At 45.7% G+C, this 21,639-nt stretch overlaps 1 protein-coding gene across 1 annotated transcript; it reads left to right on the plus strand.

The window, feature by feature from the left end:
- The first annotated feature begins 1,925 nt into the window (after nt 1–1,925).
- On the plus strand, nt 1,926–21,521 carry atp1a3b (ATPase Na+/K+ transporting subunit alpha 3b). The gene is given in 24 exon segments (XM_029451732.1): nt 1,926–2,135; nt 2,266–2,358; nt 12,320–12,433; nt 12,990–13,049; nt 13,273–13,476; nt 13,596–13,709; nt 13,958–14,092; nt 14,524–14,641; nt 14,755–15,023; nt 15,249–15,470; nt 15,548–15,742; nt 15,744–15,794; nt 15,991–16,183; nt 16,564–16,739; nt 16,833–16,969; nt 17,052–17,202; nt 17,669–17,837; nt 17,923–18,077; nt 18,396–18,519; nt 18,640–18,785; nt 18,866–18,996; nt 19,197–19,298; nt 19,415–19,506; nt 19,910–21,521. Coding segments are annotated over 23 exon segments (3,093 nt in total). The 5' UTR covers nt 1,926–2,135; nt 2,266–2,352; the 3' UTR covers nt 19,939–21,521.
- The last annotated feature ends 118 nt before the right edge of the window (nt 21,522–21,639 follow it).

Below are 21,639 nucleotides of genomic sequence, written 5' to 3' on the forward strand. Positions count from 1 at the left end.
CCAAACATGCGCTTCACTAAAACAGCTTTTACTGAAACGCTCATATAAATAGTGTTTCTGTTATTTTGTACATCCCTTGCACAGCTTCACTTAACACAAACACTTATCCTCACATCTTTGAGAAACAAATTCCCTATTTTCTTTTAGAACTTTGCAATGAATTTGGAAATAGTCTCCAGGAATGCATTACAGTGTCGTACTGCCAACGTGCTTTGACTTTAGGAAGTGTGATGCTTCCGCTCTATGCAGTACTTCTACAACTTGAAAATCACCACAAGGATTACAAATCCAATCTAATCCATTGATGCATACTGTACATTACGCATGCATATTCATGCTGCGTTTCATAGCATTAGAAATGTCTACATAGCGCCGGATGCATCCGGGAGCCAGACTTGTATTAGCTTTACACATCCTGGTACCAACAATCTGCTAGTTCAAGAAGGTTACAAAACAAAAACATGGTTACTCACTGCTAAATTAGTTAGTCATCTGCAGAATTTGAGAATGTCTGAAGACGGTTGTAGCGGACTGTCCTCTACCCCTGAGCTAACCCTGTTCTGATGCTTCGGGGTTTCATGGTGCTGCGTGGTCATCGTCTGGGCCTGCAGCAAGGAAGGCAGTGAGGCATGGCAACAATCTGCTGCAGGGACGGCAAGCGTGACTCTCAGATTTCCCTTGCAATTCATGCACGGCTTTACATGCATGAATGTGTGCGTTAGTGTGCATATCTAACTCAGTGACTCTGAGCGTGTGTGCTCTCACTGCTGCATTGTCCCTTTCAGTGAAAAGCACGTAGGAAAAACCTGGCCAAAGGCCTGCAATGGCAACTCACTGCTGCATATGGGGCAACCTCCTCTCGCTCTTGCATGTCCTCTGTCTGTTCCTCTTTCATGCTTTGAATTGTTTTGTATTGTTACAGAAAATACACATCTTTCCTATACTCGCGTTTTGTTCTGTCATTGCCCTCGGCATAGCATCCACTCCATCTGATTTCATTTCCTCTTTTCTTTCTGCCTGTCCAGTGTTTAAGGAATGTAGTCTGATTTTGTTAGACCAGTGTAATCCCGTCTCAGTGTGTGGATACTTGCTGCAGTCCTACATGACAACAATTGATAACATTTTTTACAACTGCCGTTATCAATGTCAAGTAGAGTAACGACTCCAAAGACACAGGATTAAAGTGTTGAAGCAAGTCAGTTTCGAGTGCAAGTCTACCCACGTCCGCTAAAGCTGCTGACTCTGCGTTGTCTAAACTGTACACCTGCGGATGCACTGGCAGTCAGGTTGCAGGTTGTCTGCAGCCGACAATGCTCCTGATGTGCAGTCATACATTGATGACTTTACTGTGAAAGAAAAGGATTTAATATGAATCTAACACACACACACACACACACACACACACACACACACACACACACACACACACACACACACACTACAGCTGTACTGCTGTCTCTTCTGTCTGCTGCACCAAGGCCTACTACTGAAGTGACATGGAGGTGCACAACATGCTCATGACAGGACCGATAAGACATCCAAGGGTGCTTATCCCATGCATTAATGCACACCAATACACTATTTTATGGTACATAAATACATTGCATAATGAACAAACACAATCACGACAGCTAGAATCTAACCTTGTGAGTCCATTTATATAAAATTTCAGCCTAGAGACTGGCGATGCTGCTGGATGCAAGCCTCGGAATTCTGCAGTAAAGCAGGAGGGGCAGAATGGGCCTTCTATTGGCCCGTTCGCAGATTTAGTTGAAGCCAATTGGTCAGCGATCCATCACCGAAGAGACGCTCCGAATTCTGATTGGCCAGCCTGTGTGAGTGATGGGCGGGTGTAATCCCCCTCTCGGTTCATTATTTGCTTTAGGCGGAGCTTCTTTCACTGGCGGAGTGGTGCGGCTCGAGGAGTACTGCGGTAACGGGAAGAGCCGCGGAGGGAGATCGAGTCCTGAAAAGGTAGCAGTGCGGTTCTTCATTTTCGCCGGTCTTTCACCGCAAGTATCAGAGAGCAAAGGAAGGAAGCGCATCCCCGCGTGATGCTCCGCTTGAGACCGCAACATTTCATTTGAAAGACTTCTCACGGGGGAGGGAAAGATTGTAGTCTAACCCTTTGGAAGGTTTGCCAGACCGTTTTATTTTATCCTAAAAAAGCATTTTGTCAGATCTATAGATAACTGCCATGACGTCTTTTCCGTTTTTCATTTAAGCAACCCTGAAAACTGAGCATATTCTCTTCTACTTTTCAAGGCAAGGCATTTTGATACAATTCAACGCGAGGGGCTGACACCTCTCAAGCTGTGCATCACCTGAGAGGAGAAGAGTGACTGCGCCAACATGGGGGTAAGACTGACGATTTCAACTTCTTTGTAGTGCGTTGCAGCCTTCCTGTGAAGTGGCCTGAGAAATGAGCGGTAGCCTACAATTTTACTCCCGACGAGGAAGGGCTGATGTGAGGTCATTTTTTCCTCTATGGAAATCCCGTTTGCCTGAGTGACATTGACTCTAATGCGGAACTCTGTTTTACCCTGGTCTCCGAGACTGCGACAAATTGATGTAGCCCGTAGCTCCTCTGTAGTGCGGCTGTAGAACCGATGACTTACATTTGTCTTTAGCCTGCTTTTGACTCGAGTATGTTTTACGTGAATACAAATATTTCCATTTTATTTGCTCGTGTCCTTTCCTCTGCCTCACTCAGTCAATTTATAGGCTAAAAATAAAAATGTGAACGATGCCACTGTGTGTGGTTTAGAGGTTGTCAGTGTGTCCTATGTATTCCAGGTCTCTGACAGGCCTTACTGTGACTATAACCTTGCCACCTATAGTAGGCCTAATCGGTTTATTCTTACCGAGAGCTCTCCTGTGGGAGAGATGGAGGAGGGGTCGTATGTGTTAGAATCCCATTCTGTTCACCCATCATTAAACTGTGATTAAATAGTTTTTACTTTGTTACATTTGAAGGCACACATGTAATGTTCTGTGACATTGTCAGTGATGGATGAACACGATGTACTGTGACCTCCTCCATGCCCGCGCTGCCCACCCCGCCTCCCCCTCATGTCCTCTCCTGCTATAAAGCCCGCTGGCACTGCCCTCTCTCCGGTCTGGTCCAGCACAGGGGACGCATCTGGCGGTGAAGCAGGAGAGATGCTGAGCCCATCGCGTCCTCACTGTGGACGCCATCAGCGGAGGAGTCTCATCCTCGGCACCCTCGATGGCCCATGCGTCATAATGCGGTTACTGGGAATAAGCGCCTCACCAGATTATTTCCCCTTTAATTTATGACGTAACAGGGACTCGATAATCGCTAACAGTGAACACATTTACTACCGATTAAATACACGATGTGTCCAGTACACCAGGAGCAAGATGTCCTCGTTCCAGTTATATTTGCCATTATGGTAGTTCTCAGCTGCTGTGTGCCCCGGTTATCTCGATACATGTATTAGTCATGCAAATGAATCATAGGAAGCTGGTGGAAAAAAACAGGGCTCCTGGAAAATGCCAGGGCGCAGATGCGCCCGCCGTTGTGAGCTGTTGCGCAATTTCTGCTCTATCTGCATCCTGCAGAAGGAGTTGTAATTTGTAATCTTCGACGCGGTGTGTCTGCCGAATAATGCAGTGGCATGGCGCTGCAGACAAGGGAGAGATATCCACCTCTGCAGAGGCAGATCATCGCAGTTACACAAGCATCTGACATTTCTCTGCCGGAAGAGACGTTCAAGATTTAGCCTATGATTCGGGGGAGGGGAAACTAACCCGGTAGCATAAGTGGGCACTGCGTCAAAAGGGATGGGAGTGCTTACGCCTGTACTGCTGCTGTGTGGAATGAAGTGTGACATTTCGGAAGATGCCGCAGCTCTCCAGAGATTGCCATTATAAAACCGAATATGAGCGTGCCTGGCGATCTGTGAAGGGTGTTTCCTTGACTTTCACTCGATGCCTGCTGAGGTCACCCTGAAAGAGAAAGGGGATGGATGAAGGGATGGAGTGATGGATGGATTCGTGTAGCTAGTAAATTGATATCACAGGTCGCCAGTCCACACTTCCTTCTCGCTCTTTCTGTCTTTTTCCCCACAAATGTTGCATTGGTGCACTGTGCGATGGCATTGCCAGCTGTCCTTTCCCAAGGCCGCAGGATGCATCGCTTGCGACGTGCCTTCTGCGTCAAACTGGGGGCGGGGCCTGTGGTGTGGAAATTCCCTGTAAAGAGCTGTGATAGGTTGGCAGGAGGAACACGCAGAAAGGACAGGGCTTAGAGACAGCAGTGATGCTATAGAGCAAAGCTTGTGCATGTGTCAGGGATACCAGAAAGACATGGGGCACATGCAGTCTGGCACAGAGAGAGGGGACGTCTAAATTTAGCAGAGCATCTCTAAAGAAATGTCTTTTTACTCTCACACCTGCTCATCCTGCTAATTGTTCTCACCTCTGCATTGGTGCAGCTATACATGGCGGATGCTGATGAGACTATAGGAGGAGATTTTCACGTTCAGACATGTGACACTGGTGTGGGGAGGGTGCCACTGTTGAGAGAGCAAGAGGGACAGAGAGAGAGAGAGAGAGAGAGAGAGGGAGAGAGGGAGGAAAGGGTAGATCAGTAGTGGCTGGTCTGCAGGTGTAGAGTGAGAAAGAGAGAGGGATTTAAAATGACGACGGAGGCGTATGGTGGGGGAGGGGGGCCTGCCTGGCTGTATATCTTGTTACTGGATAATGACCTGAGGCTCACATTACCATGGCTCCTGTTTCCTCTTGCTGCACATTGTGCGATTGGTTATCAGGGGGACAGGAGAAGACAGATGGGATAGGAAGTGGAGGGATGTGGACGGGTGGATGATCTTCATAGGACATTGACTGAAGGTTGAGATGAGAGATTGAAGAGGTGTGAAGGTGGGCAGGTGCCCCATGAGAGATAGGGGAGGTAAAGCAGGATGAAGGTGTAGCAGCAGCCCTGAGGCAGAAGGTGACCAGGGGTGTGGCTGAGCTGCTTTGAATGCATTATGGAAGCACCTGTTCAGTGTTGAGATCCCATATAAGACTTTGATTAGACTCACTGATTACCTGTCATGATGTAAAGGTTTCCAGAACAGCCTGTTCTTTTATATTGGCACTAGTGAGGCGTTGATGGAGAAGAATCTGAGGTGTTAGTGGAAGGTAGTTCAGGAGTTGGATGAGCGTGGCCTCTGCAGAGGCCCAGCCCTCAGTTTGGTGCAGAGTACTGCACATCCCTCCCCACTGCACCTGCTGCCTGATGCTGATAGGCTGCACCGTACCACAGCTGATCTGTCCCACACGTCGCAGGAACCAATAGAAAAGCACGTCCATATAGGATTTAATCAACCGCATGATCTCTCTGACCGCACAGCACTCTGGGATATTTTTGCCCTGCGGCCTAGGTCAATTAAGGTCAATGTGGTGACCTTTGAAATGCTCCTCTTCAAGCCTCTTGTAGGTCTCTGATCAATAATATCTGCTGTAATGAGTACAGTGTCCTTAGTGGCAGTACTGCTGAAGGACGGAGTCCAGATTTCTCTTGTGCCTCAGCACAAACAGGAGTTAGTCTGCTAGACCAACAGAGCAAAGCCTGAGCTGTGAGCTCAGTAGCAGCTTGTGTAATGCTAATAAAATGTAAAGGTCAGAGCTGTCTCCTTCATACATTACTTTAAAACAGGATAATAGTAGGCACAGTGACAGTTTTCCAACATTAACGTGTTGATGGTCTCCCATAATGAGAGCGTTTCAGAGGGATCAGGTTGCCTGACTACAACGAGATGACTAATTCAGGGTGTTGTCCTGGAGATGTGTGCATGTTTGAGAAGAGTGTGTGTCCCTGTGTGAATACACCAAAGTGTAACACTGGGCAGCCACAATGGACAAAAAACAGATCATTTTACAACAACTTGGTGCATTTGAATTGTATGCTGTCACCATGTAATGCTGCCATTCACACAAACGTCTGAAGTGGGTTTAAGATTTACAGTAATTATATTCTTCCAGACACACTGGTTTAGAATCACAATGAGACACGTGCTTGAAAATCTCCCCAGTCCATGGGTATGTTCTTTATTGTGCCGTCAGCAGCTGTGTGTATGGATGCACATCTGGACATGTCTGTGTGACCAGCTGCCTGCTCAGGAGTCCTAGGTGCCCTCAGTCACACCGTGGCCAGATGCCATGTTCCCTACAAGCACCAACAAACCAAGATTTACAATCCCAATCTAGAGCAGGCCCCATTCAAAGCACAGATACATCCCTCAGAGCTCACAGGGCGGGACAGTGCATCGTTTAGAACTGAAGATAAACTGTGACACAAGTGTCTCAATGAACAGACGAAGGTAATGATGGAAGGGACAGATGGACAGGGGGGAGTGGAGGGGGACAACTTGAGTTTGGGTTGGTTGAGTTTCTTGCTTTTTGTGTATTTGTAGTTTTTGGAGAGAGCCCAACATAGATTATTTGAGAGCTACAGAGAATTAATCTCTCTCATCCCTATATGTTTATGTGCTTCAGAGATTAAGAATTTATTTTAGTGCGCTTAAGCGGCCACCATCTTTTTATTTCTCTGTGTATGTTAAGTATTCCATCGGATCAAGTCTGTGTCACAAAAAAGTTGAATGCCATCTTTTCCCTTTCTTCTTCTTCCTATCTGGCATCTCCTCCTTCTGCCGTGTGTTCACTGTGTTACATATAAAGATAAGGAGCCTTCGTATCACTTTCAAGGCTGTTACAGATAAGTGAAACAAATATCTTTACCATCTCTTTTGAAGGGATTCAAACCCTAATCATCTGTTGAAAGTAGCCCTCTAATCTAGTCACTTCCTCAACACTGTTAGAAGATATTCACCAAATGATTGTGCACCATGATAAATGTGGAGATTTGATTTTCCTGAGAGCGACTTACAGAGAAAGAAGAGAGACAAAGAGAGGACGAAGCACATGGGGTAATCCGGCGTAGTAATCAGACTACATAGCTAATCCCAACAGCTATGTCATTCGGCTGTCCAGAGCCGGCCATCCTGCTGCAAGAAACAGCAGATGGCCCAATGACCTTGCAAGGTCACACACACGTGCACGCAACAGCACACACACACCACATGCATAGTAGCATGTCTACAGATGTAGCATTTAAATTACAATCCGGCAAACGTTCATGCATAGCCCTCTGACAGACTTATGCACATGTCCTGAATGAGCTAAGCGTCGGGCACGACCCGGCCTGCGACCCACTCCCTGAACTACTACACGACTACAAGAGAAGATTACATGGATTACATACAATATCCATCGAATGTTACTTGTCTTTAAATTGAAAGATTGTATAAAACCGGTGCCACGAGCACAAAGATAAATGAGCAGAGTTTTATCTTTCAGTACATTCTGCAGGTCTAGTGGAACACGCGTATTAAAGCCATGATGTGGCGCTCACTTGTCAGTGCAGAGGAGCTGATTTGCTCCTTCTTCATCTGGCTGCTGTGTACAAACAGGAAGTGTAGACTCATATGTTGCTATGACAGATACTGTGGTGGTTACCTTATGATACACTGGAACAGGGTAGTATTTCTACCATTCACAAACCACTTCCTTATATCAGTTCTGTGTGAAGACAACAGCTAATGTATGCGTATAAATGCACATTAGTTCTTCCTGGTGTAGGACTTTCTATGCGTGCGAGTAAAGGGGAACAACAATATGTTGCCCAGTCAAACAGGTCCCAGTCAAACCCACCTTCAGTGTGCATGCCTCGACCCGTTGTCCTCAACGTGCTCTGCATGAAAGACACAGCATACAACAGATGCATAACTGCATTTCAGTCTGCAAAAATATATTAACGGCGTAGTTTTATGGTGGGTGTGTAAGTCAAAATGTGCCTCGAGCAGGACCAGTTCCTTTTCAAGTGAGAAAAAGGCAGTGTGCCCCTCCTCTGACGTAACGCTTCACGTTGTGTCTGAGGGTTTTGTCGTATTATTTCACAATCACTTGGTCTCTCTATTATTCCCTCCATCTCTCTGCCGCAATGCGTGTAGACGCTGCACATACGGACTGTAGCCAACGCAGTGACTCACCTCTGCTCACACACACACACACACACACACACACACACACACACACACACACACACACACACACACACACACACACACACACACACACACCAATTCCTTGAATCAATCACCTGTCTATATTATCCAGCAGTGAATACAGTGTCCTGTTACAGATGCATCATTTATTCCTCGTCCCGGATCACATCAGGGGATCCTGGCTACGAGTACTAGGCCACTGCTGAGCTTCGTCACCATGCCAATGGCCGTGTCGGTCACCATGGTTACTTGCTCTGCAAACGCACTCGCTCATCAGAGAACAAAACTCGAGGTTTAGTTTGGTCCGCCAGCGCAGAATAGATTAGTATCAAATCAAAGACGCGAGCGGACACGTGAAGCAGTCGGCTTGATTGATGTTTTAATAAAGCAACATGTAACTGGGTGTGAGGGATGGCACGACGTCATCCATAGAGGAGCATCCAATGTTTCCATTTCCTGATGATAGAGACGTGTCAGTCCAGTCTGTTCGTCCGTGTGCTTGGGGGAGAGCGAGCGTCTGTAATTCCAGCCGTGAGTCTCTGTTTCCTTCCCCAGAACCAAGGGGGCTTATTACATTACCCAGAAGTGTGTGAGGCAGCTGGACAGCACACAGACGCACACATGCAGGCACACTTTGATGTTTCCTGCAAATAAAAGGATCCTCAAATTGAATACGGACACCATAAAGACTCCATCTTAATCTGCTGAATCATTCAACAGGCTGGAGACGGAGACGGAGAGAGTTTCATGTTTTTGCAAAAAAGAATGCAACATACTGTTGGTGCAACAAAGATAAATCTTATCAGGTAGCAGGGTGTGTGTGTGGAGGGGGGAAGGGAGAGGCCAACACCCTCACACACTCTCACACACACACAAAGCCAGCTATGCACTTAACATACTCAACATACTGTAAACACAGACGCAAGATAAATCAGTAACCTCTCTTTTCTCTTCGAGGCATGCAGATAACTCCTCCGTCACATCCGCAGACACACACAATATATAATCTATCAGCATGTTGAGAAGAGACACACACACACAATATATAATCTATCAGCATGTTGAGAAGAGACACACACACACAATATATAATCTATCAGCATGTTGAGAAGAGACACACACACACAATATATAATCTATCAGCATGTTGAGAAGAGACACACACACAATATATAATCTATCAGCATGTTGAGAAGAGACACACACACACAATATAGAATCTATTAGCATGTTGAGAAGAGACACACACACAATATATAATCTATCAGCATGTTGAGAAGAGACAAACACACACAATATAGAATCTATCAGCATGTTGAGAAGAGACACACACACACAATATAGAATCTATCAGCATGTTGAGAAGAGACACACACACAATATAGAATCTATCAGCATGTTGAGAAGAGACAAACACACACAATATAGAATCTATTAGCATGTTGAGAAGAGACAAACACACACAAGTAAGTAATGTTTTGCAATCTATTAGAGTGGGGTCACTGCAGGTCAAACACTGACACAGAGCCAGCAGACAAAGACTGCTGGTCAATATCTAATTAGGAGCACAAGAGAAGGGTGACAACGGCTCTCTCTCTCTCTGTCTCTCTCTCTCTCTCTCTGTCTCTCTCTCTGTCTCTCTCTGTCTCTCTCTCTCTCTCTGTCTCTCTCTCTCTCTCTCTCTCTCTGTCTCTCTCTCTCTCTCTCTCTCTCTCTCTCTCTCTCTCTCTCTGTAGCTCTCTCTCTCTCTCTCTCTCTCTCTCTCTCTCTCTCTCTCTCTCTCTCTCTCTCTCTCTCTCTCTCTCTCTCTCTCTCTCTCTCTCTGTGTGTTTATCTGTCCCTGCCTCTCACCTCCCACTGATGTCTCCCTTTCCATGTGCCCAATCGTGTCTATCATCCACCCCCTTAACATCCATCTCTCCGTGTCTCTACTTTCACCACATACTGCTTTGTTTGGCACTCCTCATCTTCTCTTTACCAACCACTAGTGTGTGTGTGTGTGTGTGTGTGTGTGTGTGTGTGTGTGTGTGTGTGTGTGTGTGTGTGTGTTCAGTAATCTCAGAAGAGCAGCTGCATCGTTCCTCTTTGTCTGAAGACAAACTAGTCATAACAATATTCTCCCAACACATTTATACACACACACACACACACACACACACACACACACACACACACACACACACACACACACACACACACCTGTCTGTCATCTGTGAGATTATGTTGATGATTGGACACCTGATTGAGAGATGGAGCCGTCATTAACTCAGTTAATCTCCAATAAAAAATACGTACATATAAAACATGCACCCCCCCCCCCCCCCACACAAACACACACACTCATGCAGGGTCTCAGAGGGGATGAGCAGCAGTACTTTTCCACTGCATCACTTTCTGCTCCGTGCAGCCTCGGCCTCACCAGGCCTGCCTGGTCTTGCTGCGGCAAGATATTTGCTCACCTGCTCTTCAGTTGCAGAACTCTTTGTGTTTGCATGTGTGTGTGTGTGTGTGTGTGTGTGTGTGTGGGGGGGTGTGTGTATCTGTAGTCAGGTCAAACAGCTCGTTCCCACACTGACATGCTACTCCGCCTGACGTGCTCCAACGAATGCTTTTATTGTTTGCTTTCAATTCAGCAGCGGTCGTTGAGCAGCCCCGCGATCCTCCACCATCAAGTGAGCGAGCGTCGTCATCCACATGTTGTTTCATGAAGCCCTCGGTTTATTTATTTTCATTGAGATGACAAACCAGAAAAACAGGTTTCTTTTACCACATAGAAATTCAATATGCAGGATTTCACAAGAGTTTTCACACAAAGTAGGAAATGCAGGGACACGTTGGTCTTTGTTACATTTTGTCGCAGTGCAGGTGTGTGTGTGTGTGTGTGTTCTGGTGTGGTTAGGGTGTGTGAGACTTGAGATCTCAACTCATACTTCCTCACTGGGGCTTTTTGTAAATATTTAATTTTGATTAGTGAAATCTCACCGATTTATCTTAAATGAAACGCACGTAAACTTTTAAGCATTATGTGGAAGATCTGATATCAGATGCAAACCAAGTGGTGGAGCAGCAGTTACCTCTCTGAGAGCGTTACAGTACCTCTTATCTTATTACATGAGCTCTGGACACGCGTGCCTTAATTAAGAGGAATGCTGTCATTGATTATTAGTTGATTGATGTTTCTGTCTGATTCGTTGTAAAGGACTTTGCTACTCTGTCAACCCATCGTAGTGTTTCTGGCCGTATTGACCACTGAGGGCCGTTGGTTGTGTCAGTGAAGGACTCTCCATGTCACCTCTGACCTTTGATGAGGGGCCTTTTGTATTGCTGCTCTCCTTCCGGACAACAGCATAGAGTTACAGTTATAGATCTTAAGGGACTAGAAGGGTTATTAAAAGTCCACTCGCGTCTAGTTAATAACATAAGCCAATTTCTGAGGCGGCAATTACAGTCAAGAGAGCACCTGGAACAACAGGCAGTGCAGTAAAGTGGACAGAAGAGGACGTTTGATGTGTGTGCATGAGCCTCGTGCGCTGCGTGCATGTACTTGAGAATTAATTTTTTTGTAATCTCGACATCAAAGTGTCTCTGATGTATCTGGGCTAATAGTGGAGAACATACGGGACTCGACTCAGAAAGCCTTTGATGAGTGTAAACTTTGCTTTTCTCTCTCTCTCGTGTCCTTGCGGCTGAATAAATGAAAACGAGCAGGATTAGTTGAAACCTGGTTAAACCATTCGCACTTGATTATGTTTTGATGTGTACATCAGAGCGAGAGGACTTGATCAGTGGAGACATCAGATGGATAAGGCAGAGCAGACGGGAGGCTTTAATGTGTGAAGTGCACTCCTAATGTAGATGTTGTTGTCCGGGGGAAACGCAGCAGTAATGTCTTCACTCATTATTATAATAATTCTCTTCTTCTAACTTCCTCCTCAGAATAATTGACCAAATACAGGCTACTTCTCAAGGCTACTTCACGAGGGCGCAACATTATTTACTGTAAAGTGAAAGAAACCTCGAGGCCAACCAAGCCCACTGGCTTCACTTAGCTGGCAGTCAGTGAAGACTGTACGGCAGACTATACAGCTCTCTGAACAACTCAAGAGACGATTTATTTTGTTAATATAATGTGCAATCCCAGAGAACAGTTAAGCTAATGAAGAAGGGCGCACAGGCTACTTAATCTAGTCCGAAGGCATGTATAAAACATATGTGTGTGTCTGTAGTATGGCCGGTCAGACAGTTACCGCGTTGCCACCACACAGGACAAAGTTGACAAATCCCCCAAGAAGAAGAAGGGGGCCAAGGACATGGACGACCTGAAGAAGGAAGTTCCGATTGTAAGTAAAACCTTCTCTTATTCTGTGAATACTTGAACTAAATGTTGAAATAAAATGTGTTTGATACCAATTAACTTTGGGTCAGTCAGTCCAAAGCTGATTCATTCGTCACATACGATTCCCTCATTATTTACACCATCCATGCATCCTTTGAGGATCTAGTAAAGGTGAATTTATACCAACTGTGTTGGAGAGAAGGGGAAATCTTTCTCGTGCAGGCCAGAAAAACATATTTCCGCTGGTAAGAGCGGTGACTTGTTTTCTGGAGGTCGTCACACATGCCAGCGCAAGAAACAGACACCTGGGTGTCGCCATATGTGGCTGTCCTCTTACCTCTCAGGTGAACTGCATGCATGGAGTAAATTTACAAATACCTTGTATGCCATTAAGTTAGTGGATGTTGTGAAAATGTTTAAAACACTTTTTCATTACATGTTAGCATAATTCTTCTTTCAATTTGGACTCAAATGTTCCTTGCATGCAAGAAATAGCTAAACATACTGTATTTATTTATTAAATGAGTAATTATCTCTGTATTCATTTTTATTTCTTTCAGACGGAACATAAAATGTCTATAGAGGAAGTATGCAGGAAATTCCAGACTGACATCGTCCAGGTGAGTTGATGATATTCATTTCTCTGTGCGTATCGTTAGACAGCTTCTCCAGTTGTCCACTAGGTGGCAGACTTCCATTGGGTTGTATTGTTTATTGTCAAACACTGTAATAAGAAATATGAGCGTGAACAAACTGAAAACAGATGTGTGTTTGTGTTGGCTTTGCATCAGTGCAGACTTTCTCCGCTCACGACACTTCCCACTTCCTCTGTGCTCCCTCTAGGGGTTGACCAATGCCAAGGCAGCAGAGTATCTGATCAGGGATGGTCCCAATGCTCTCACCCCTCCTCCCACCACCCCGGAGTGGGTCAAGTTCTGTCGCCAGCTGTTTGGTGGATTCTCTGTCCTGCTGTGGACCGGCGCCATCCTCTGCTTCCTGGCCTACGCCATCCAGGCAGCCACTGAGGACGATCCCGCAGGAGACAATGTGAGCACACGCATACATATTCACATCTGCACCACAACACCCCACATACTGTATCCAGTGCCTGTCCACTGACCACGTTTACATATGTTTAAATGGTGTCTCTGTCTCTCTCTCTGCAGTTGTACCTGGGTATTGTGCTCACAGCTGTCGTCGTCATCACTGGTTGCTTCTCATACTTTCAAGAGGCCAAGAGCTCCAAAATCATGGAGTCTTTCAAGAACATGGTGCCTCAGGTAAATATGTCTTATGCTCAAACGAAGCCAACGTATGTGTGAAAGCTTATTTTCATGACAAAAGAGGGAGATGCACACAACCAGAGCCAGTTAACAGATTTATTCATCTAAAGAAGGAAAAGGTAAACTAGCAGTGGCGTGTGTGATCAATCAATCAATCAATCAATCAAAGACCAACAGTGTACAATGTGTGTGTGTGTGTGTGTGTGTGTGTGCATTTTTTAACCATTGCTAATATCTCCCTGCAGCAAGCGTTGGTGATCCGTGAGGGCGAGAAGGTCCAGATCAATGCTGAAGAAGTGGTGGGCGGAGATCTGGTTGAAGTGAAAGGAGGAGACAGGATCCCTGCTGACATCAGGGTGGTGTCTGCTCATGGCTGCAAGGTACACACACACACACACACACACACACACACACACACACACACACACACACACACACACACACACAGAGGTCTTCTTTCAGACTAGTGGAAAGAAAATATCAAAAATACACATTTAGGTTTTTATTGTACTAACTTTTGTACATTTTAATCTCTAGATTAGATTAAGATCATTTCTAATTAGCAAATTTAAAAATGTAATTTCAGAAAAGAAATGTTCCTAATTGTAACTAATCAACTGGGGAGGTTTAGATAAATGTTTGTTACCCTTTTCACCTGTAATGTAAATATAGAAATACAATAAAAGAGATTTTGCATTCTTTTATATATATATATATATATATATATATATATATATATATATATATATATATATATTTGCATTCTTTGTTGTATGAAACTACATGTTTTACTTGTTCTCTCCCCCATCAGGTGGATAACTCCTCCCTAACGGGCGAGTCAGAGCCTCAGAGCAGGTCACCTGACTGTACCCATGACAACCCCTTAGAGACCCGAAACGTGGCTTTCTTCTCCACCAACTGTGTGGAAGGTACGGTCACCACGGCAACAGTGTTGCATGCATAGTATTACAACTGACACGAGTAGTTTATAGGACTGATCACTACGGATATTTGACCACATTGTGTTTCCGTTCCGACCCAGGCACGGCACGTGGCATCGTTATCTGCACCGGGGACCGCACCGTCATGGGTCGCATTGCTACTCTCACCTCTGGCCTGGAGACCGGCAAAACCCCCATCGCCAAAGAGATCGAGCACTTCATCCACATCATCACAGGCGTGGCCGTCTTCTTGGGTGTCACCTTTTTTATCCTCGCCATCGTGCTGGGTTACTCCTGGCTCGAGGCTGTCATCTTCCTCATCGGCATCATCGTGGCTAACGTGCCTGAAGGGCTGCTGGCCACCGTCACTGTAAGTGGACAAAGCATTAGAAACGTCTTGAGTGTTGAATTAAACTTTATTTATATTGTTTATAGATAATTAAATTAAATTAAAATACAAAACATATTTAATAAAATCACTTAAGCTTGAAGTATAAATTGTAATAGGTGTGTGTGTGTGTGTGTGTGGAGGGGGGGGGAATGAGTGTGTATATGCGATTAACATTGTTTAACATAATGCATGATTTGTCTGCAGGTGTGTCTGACCCTGACTGCCAAACGTATGGCGAAGAAAAACTGCCTGGTGAAAAATTTGGAAGCTGTGGAAACCCTCGGCTCCACCTCCACCATCTGCTCCGACAAGACAGGCACCCTGACCCAGAACAGGATGACCGTGGCCCACATGTGGTTTGACAACCAGATCCACGAGGCCGACACCACCGAGGACCAGTCTGGTGAGCGAGGACGGGGACGACGTGTGTCACCGCTGCAACAAGGATAAATGATTAGAATTCATGAAGGTTAATAATTCCATCTCTTCTCTCTCCGCTCCAGGTGCCTCTTTTCGACAAGAGCTCAGTGACTTGGCTGTCTCTGGCTCGTATCGCCGGTCTGTGTAACCGTGCTCAGTTCAAAGCAGGACAAGACGCTCTGCCCATCCTGAAGCGTGACGTGGCCGGCGATGCCTCAGAGTCCGCGCTGCTGAAGTGCATCGAGCTGTGCTGCGGCTCCGTCAGAGCATCCAGAGACTAGGAATAAGAAGGTGGCCGAGATCCCCTTCAACTCCACCAACAAATACCAGGTAAGTTACAGGTTGAGATGTAGAACATGAGAGAAACCCTGTATGCATACAATAATATTGAATAGTATGTATGACAGGATTTCACAACGCGTCTCATTCCAGGCTTCACAGCTGCAGTGTGTAAACATTAAGTAAAAAGCTAAAGTATATACACCCTATTCACTACATTAAACTCACTTTCTATCATCCTCTTTAGCTCTCAGTACATGAAACAGAAGATGTTAATGACAACCGCTACCTGCTGGTGATGAAGGGCGCTCCAGAGAGGATCCTGGACCGCTGCTCCACCATCCTGCTGCAGGGCAAAGAACAACCTATGGATGAAGAGCTGAAGGAATCTTTCCAGAATGCGTACATGGAGCTGGGAGGACTGGGAGAGAGAGTGCTCGGTAAGGATCAAAGATAGGGTGGGAGGGATGGGGACAGGGTATGTAAGTGTGACCATGACGTGAGGTTCCCTTATTTAGATGGATCCTTTTTTTTATTGGCGTGCTACTGTGTTGCTTCTGCTTTCAATGTGTCACTTAAAAGACATTAGTTACAGTGAAAGTAGTGCGTTCATCAGCCTGAAACACAAAACATGCGTTAAAGGTAACTGCGATTCATCCATCATAATAATTAAAAACGATGCACTATTGAAATGTAGTTTTCCGAAGAAAGAAAATCAATATATAAACATTTAGACACATTTAACACGCTAAGGAATGAGGCTAGAAGATCGGCGTTGATTCTTGGAGATCACAAACACTCACATGTCCTTCCCCTCCAGGTTTCTGCCACGTCATGCTCCCAGAAGATCAGTACCCCAAGGGCTTCGCCTTTGACACAGAGGACGTCAACTTCCAGACAGACAACCTTTGCTTTGTTGGCCTCATGTCCATGATCGACCCTCCCCGTGCCGCTGTGCCCGATGCTGTTGGCAAATGCCGATCTGCTGGTATCAAGGTGAGTTTACTTTAGTTTTTACATCTCATCTCTTCTGGGTCACAGTGCAGTTGAGATCACGTGATGAAATGTCCTTTTCGTTGCTCTCGTCAGGTCATCATGGTCACTGGAGATCACCCAATCACAGCCAAGGCCATCGCCAAGGGAGTGGGCATCATCTCAGAGGGCAACGAGACAGTGGAGGACATTGCAGCTCGCCTCAACATCCCCGTCAGCCAGGTCAACCCCAGGTAAACAAAAACTGACTCGCCTGTCTTACAAACGATGGTCAATTTACGAGGCTCGCATCAACACTTCCGTGTTTGTGTTCAGGGATGCCAAAGCCTGCGTGATCCACGGGACAGACCTAAAAGATCTGTCTCAGGATCAGATGGACGACATCCTGAGGAACCACACAGAGATCGTCTTTGCCCGCACGTCCCCACAGCAGAAGCTCATCATCGTAGAGGGCTGCCAGAGACTGGTACGAACATCTTGATATTGGTTTATAATAAAACCCCTTATGGACAACACGATCTCTAATCCAAGCAGCGCTGTCCTTGTGTTTTATATTGGCGTGAAGAGAAGACGACGTTTGTTCTTAACATGACATTCAGGGAGTGCACTTACACGTAGCACTATACTTCTACAACAGCAGATGGCGCTAGTGATCCGTTGAATGACGCTTCCCTGAAGACATTAAACATTCACTGTCAGATGGGTAGATTGCTTTTGAAACACCGAAAGGTTTCAGCTTAATTTGATTAAAATGTATTAATTCAAACGTTTGAATGTATTGCCTCTTGAAAGAAATCTGATCAGGTCTTAAACATTGTGTTAATAATCTGTATGAAGAGAATTAACCGTCTGTCTTAACCTCCAGATACTTGTGGTCACACGTAGCACTTCTTCTGTATAACCTCCTCCTCTCCCTCCTCCTCCTGTCCCAGGGTGCCATTGTCGCTGTGACAGGTGACGGTGTGAATGACTCACCTGCGCTGAAAAAGGCCGACATTGGTGTTGCCATGGGAATCTCTGGCTCAGATGTGTCCAAACAGGCCGCAGACATGATCTTGTTGGATGACAACTTTGCCTCTATTGTCACAGGAGTGGAAGAAGGTGAGCAGAGCTAAAGGGCAGAGCTGGAACGTGAACGTGTGGGTGTCAGAGACGGGATGTAACCCGCGTGCTTTTCTCCCTTCAGGCCGTTTGATCTTTGATAACCTTAAGAAGTCCATTGCCTACACCCTGACCAGTAACATCCCAGAGATCACCCCCTTCCTGCTGTTCATCATCGTCAACATCCCCCTGCCACTGGGAACCATCACCATCCTCTGTATTGACCTGGGAACCGACATGGTGAGAGCTCATCACACATTGTCTCCCTGAATACAGTCGCTGTCGACATACTTAGGACTGACACCATATTGCGACATATGTGTGCTTGTTTACAGAATTAGCTAAATACATGGAGGCAGAATAAACAGCAAGACTTGGGCATTGTGCAGACGTTATGCTTTTTTAATAACGTTCATATTTTGGTTGTGTGGTTTTATTTAATTTAGGATATTTAATATCTTTCTCACAATTCCAATTCTCTCTGAAAGGATGCACACATGCTTCTATATTATCATTATATCAGTCATAATGTACAAACGTTCACATCTGTCCCATCAGGTGCCAGCTATCTCTCTGGCTTATGAAACCGCTGAGAGCGACATCATGAAGCGTCAGCCCAGGAACCCCTTCAGGGACAAGCTGGTGAATGAGAGGCTGATCAGCATCGCTTATGGACAAATTGGTAGGTGGAAAATGAAAATGGCTACCACTGTAAATATCTTTGGACCTATATGCAAGGTTTTTTTGGTGGGATTCTAGATTAAGGAAGTTAAAAACCTCTCCGTGTGTGTATTCTCCTCAGGTATGATCCAGGCTCTCGGAGGCTTCTTCGCTTACTTTGTCATCTTGGCTGAAAACGGTTTCCTGCCCACTCGACTAGTCGGCATCAGGCTCAACTGGGATGACCGCTCTTGCAACGACCTGGAAGACAGCTACGGGCAGCAATGGGTAAGTGTGAAGTGTCTGAGTGAACTCTTAGCTGTTGTGTGACTTCATGGTACTGAGCGTCTGTCCTCTCCCGCCCGCAGACATACGAGCAGAGGAAGATTGTGGAGTTCACGTGCCACACAGCCTTCTTTGTCAGTATCGTGGTTGTGCAGTGGGCTGATGTCATCATCTGCAAGACCAGACGTAACTCTGTGTTCCAGCAGGGCATGAGGTGAGTCTGCGATACCGACACACTCACGTGTGTTTACAATTAATTTAGGATGTATCATCTTGTTTTGGTTACGTACGGGTTAGATATGTACGAGCTGATCAGATGATTCATAACAGATAATGATATCTTATTTCTAGAGGTAGCCTCTAGATTAGGGTGACACACATCTCAGTTTTTGAATCTGTTGTTTCTCCACCCAGGAACAAGATCTTGATCTTCGGCCTGTTTGAGGAGACAGCCCTGGCTGCCTTCCTGTCCTACTGCCCAGGCATGGATGTGGCACTCAGGATGTATCCTCTAAAGTGAGTACCGTTACATGTCGTGCATGTTTACATAATGTACCCGCTGCGATATGAAGACATAGTGTGTTTTCTGTTTCCTCCATTCTTTTTAATCCTTGCTGTTCTCTCGCCCACAGGCCTAGCTGGTGGTTCTGTGCGTTCCCCTATAGTTTCCTCATCTTTGTTTATGATGAAGTCCGAAAACTTCTCCTCCGTAGGAACCCTGGAGGTTAGTACGGTTTCTCTTTAAAGCAAAGTTGAAGGCGGTTGTGCGGGACTATTTCTTGTCTCCAGGAAACTGTGCAGCTTCTGTAGAAACACAACATGTAGTTCTTACACAAGATGGAACGTGTTTCGTGTTAATGAACTTATCTTCAGACTAGTTAATGTATCTTTAGGGTTAGGGTTAACGTCTGTAAACAATTATTTAAGAGGCACTGGATTATTGCCACGATGTCATTATCGACACACGCTTTCTGTTCTAAGCTAACTGACTGCTGACAGTAGCATACTTCCCAAGACGTTGAACTATTCCTCTACTTAATGCTACTTCATCTTCATATAATGAGACTTGGAAACTTTGAATTAACTGAACTGTTCTGTGTTTCTTCTTTCTCTCATTTGCACTCCAGGTTGGGTTGAAAGGGAGACATACTATTGATCGATGGAGCATCTTTGCTCAAACCCCCTACATCTTCCACTTATTTCTCCCCTGCCCCCCCCTTCCCCGCCCCACCCCCTATCACTACATCCCTGGCAAGACACACCTCCAGATGCCCCGCCCCCTTAAAGACAAAAAAACGCTTTTAAGCTATTTTCATCACAACTGCCCCAAAGATTAAAAACAGCAAAAGCACCTTTACAACTTTCGACATTGCCCCGCCCCCCTCCCCCCCCCCCCCTTCTCCCCATCTCCTATGATACTCTTTGCATGTGTTCTCTCACTGCTGTGTACATAAACCAATATATCTACCAAACGGCAGCTGCATATTGTGTATGTAGATTTGAATGAGCTAAGGATACAAAGGGAGTGTCTATGCTCTGCAAAAAAGGGCCATCCAGCTCCTGCCCCTCCCTGTTCTTCCCCTGCTCTCTCTCCCTCGTCTGTCTCTATACCTTCCTTCCCCTCTCTCTTTCCTCTCCTCGCCAACCCTTTGCTTGTCCTCCAATCACACACACAGCTGTAAAGATCACACAGTGAGATCCCACCGCCGACACCACTTCCACTGCCACCTCTCGCCTCCGTCTCCCGTCTGTGGAGGACCAGCGGAGTGGTCGTCTCCCTGCCGTTCTCACGCCATCCATTCTCCTTCTCTTCCGTTCTCAACGGCCACAGTGTTGTTGTTTTTTTAATATGTGGGGTACGGGGGGGTTTCGATGATTTTACTTGTCTTTTTTATTTCCAAGATGGGAGGGGGGGTACGTGAGAGCTGCTTTTCCTCATTTAGGCCTAACAAAGCACACCCCATGGCGTCCTGTCCCCCCTCTCTCCCCCTCTGTCTCTCACACCCCTCCCCTCCCCTCCCTCCTGCCCCGTTTGTCTCTGTTTGTGTGCACAGTGTGAACCATTGTCCTTGTTAATAACTATTACAGTACACCCCCCCCCTCCCCTCCCCCCCCCCAAGTTGGTAAATACAACTCAATCTTTCTGTGTGCTCTAGGAAATCTATATAATTCTATACTGAATTTAAATGAAACAATAAAAAAAACACATGTTGAAAAACAGCTCAAGAGAGACATTCATGAAGAAAAACATCCACAATATTGGTGAAATAGGAAAAAAAAGCGAGAGATCTGTGTCTCCGTCTTTGTTTTTTGTTTGGTTTCAGTTATTTTTGCTGGTTTTTCGGGAGGCTGTTCTAAACCTGTAACAGCAGAGCAGGGTTTTCAGTTGTGTTTTTACCAAAAGACACAAGACACCAACCAAGGCTTTCAGGTTCCTGTCGCTGCAGGTGTGCCAGTGTGATGTGGTGAGTGGTGATGGTGAGATCATGCCCCTGGGGTCTGTTCCCGGATCGGGTCCAGCTCTGGTTTAGTCCAGGTCCTGGTACAGCCCGGTCTGGCCCGGGTCTGTGTGCATGTATGTGTTGGAGACCAGCGAAGGGCCAGAGGTCTCGGGCTGGGTCTATCTCAGACGGCAGCACGAGGTGAAAATTCAAGAAAAAAAAAAAACACAACTAGTAGAACATGTGTGTCAAATAAATGAAACCAACACCAATAAAACATCTAGAACATTTAATACAACCCAGACCTGTCTGTGTGTCTTTCTGTCTCTGTTTTACTCGTGCAAAACTACACTTCACACTTTATACAAATAAAATGCTCATCTTATAAACCCCTCAGTCTTTATCTGTCGGCGCTG

The sequence above is a fragment of the Cottoperca gobio genome, chromosome 16, assembly GCF_900634415.1.
Source record: "Cottoperca gobio chromosome 16, fCotGob3.1, whole genome shotgun sequence".
NCBI lineage: Eukaryota > Metazoa > Chordata > Actinopteri > Perciformes > Bovichtidae > Cottoperca > Cottoperca gobio.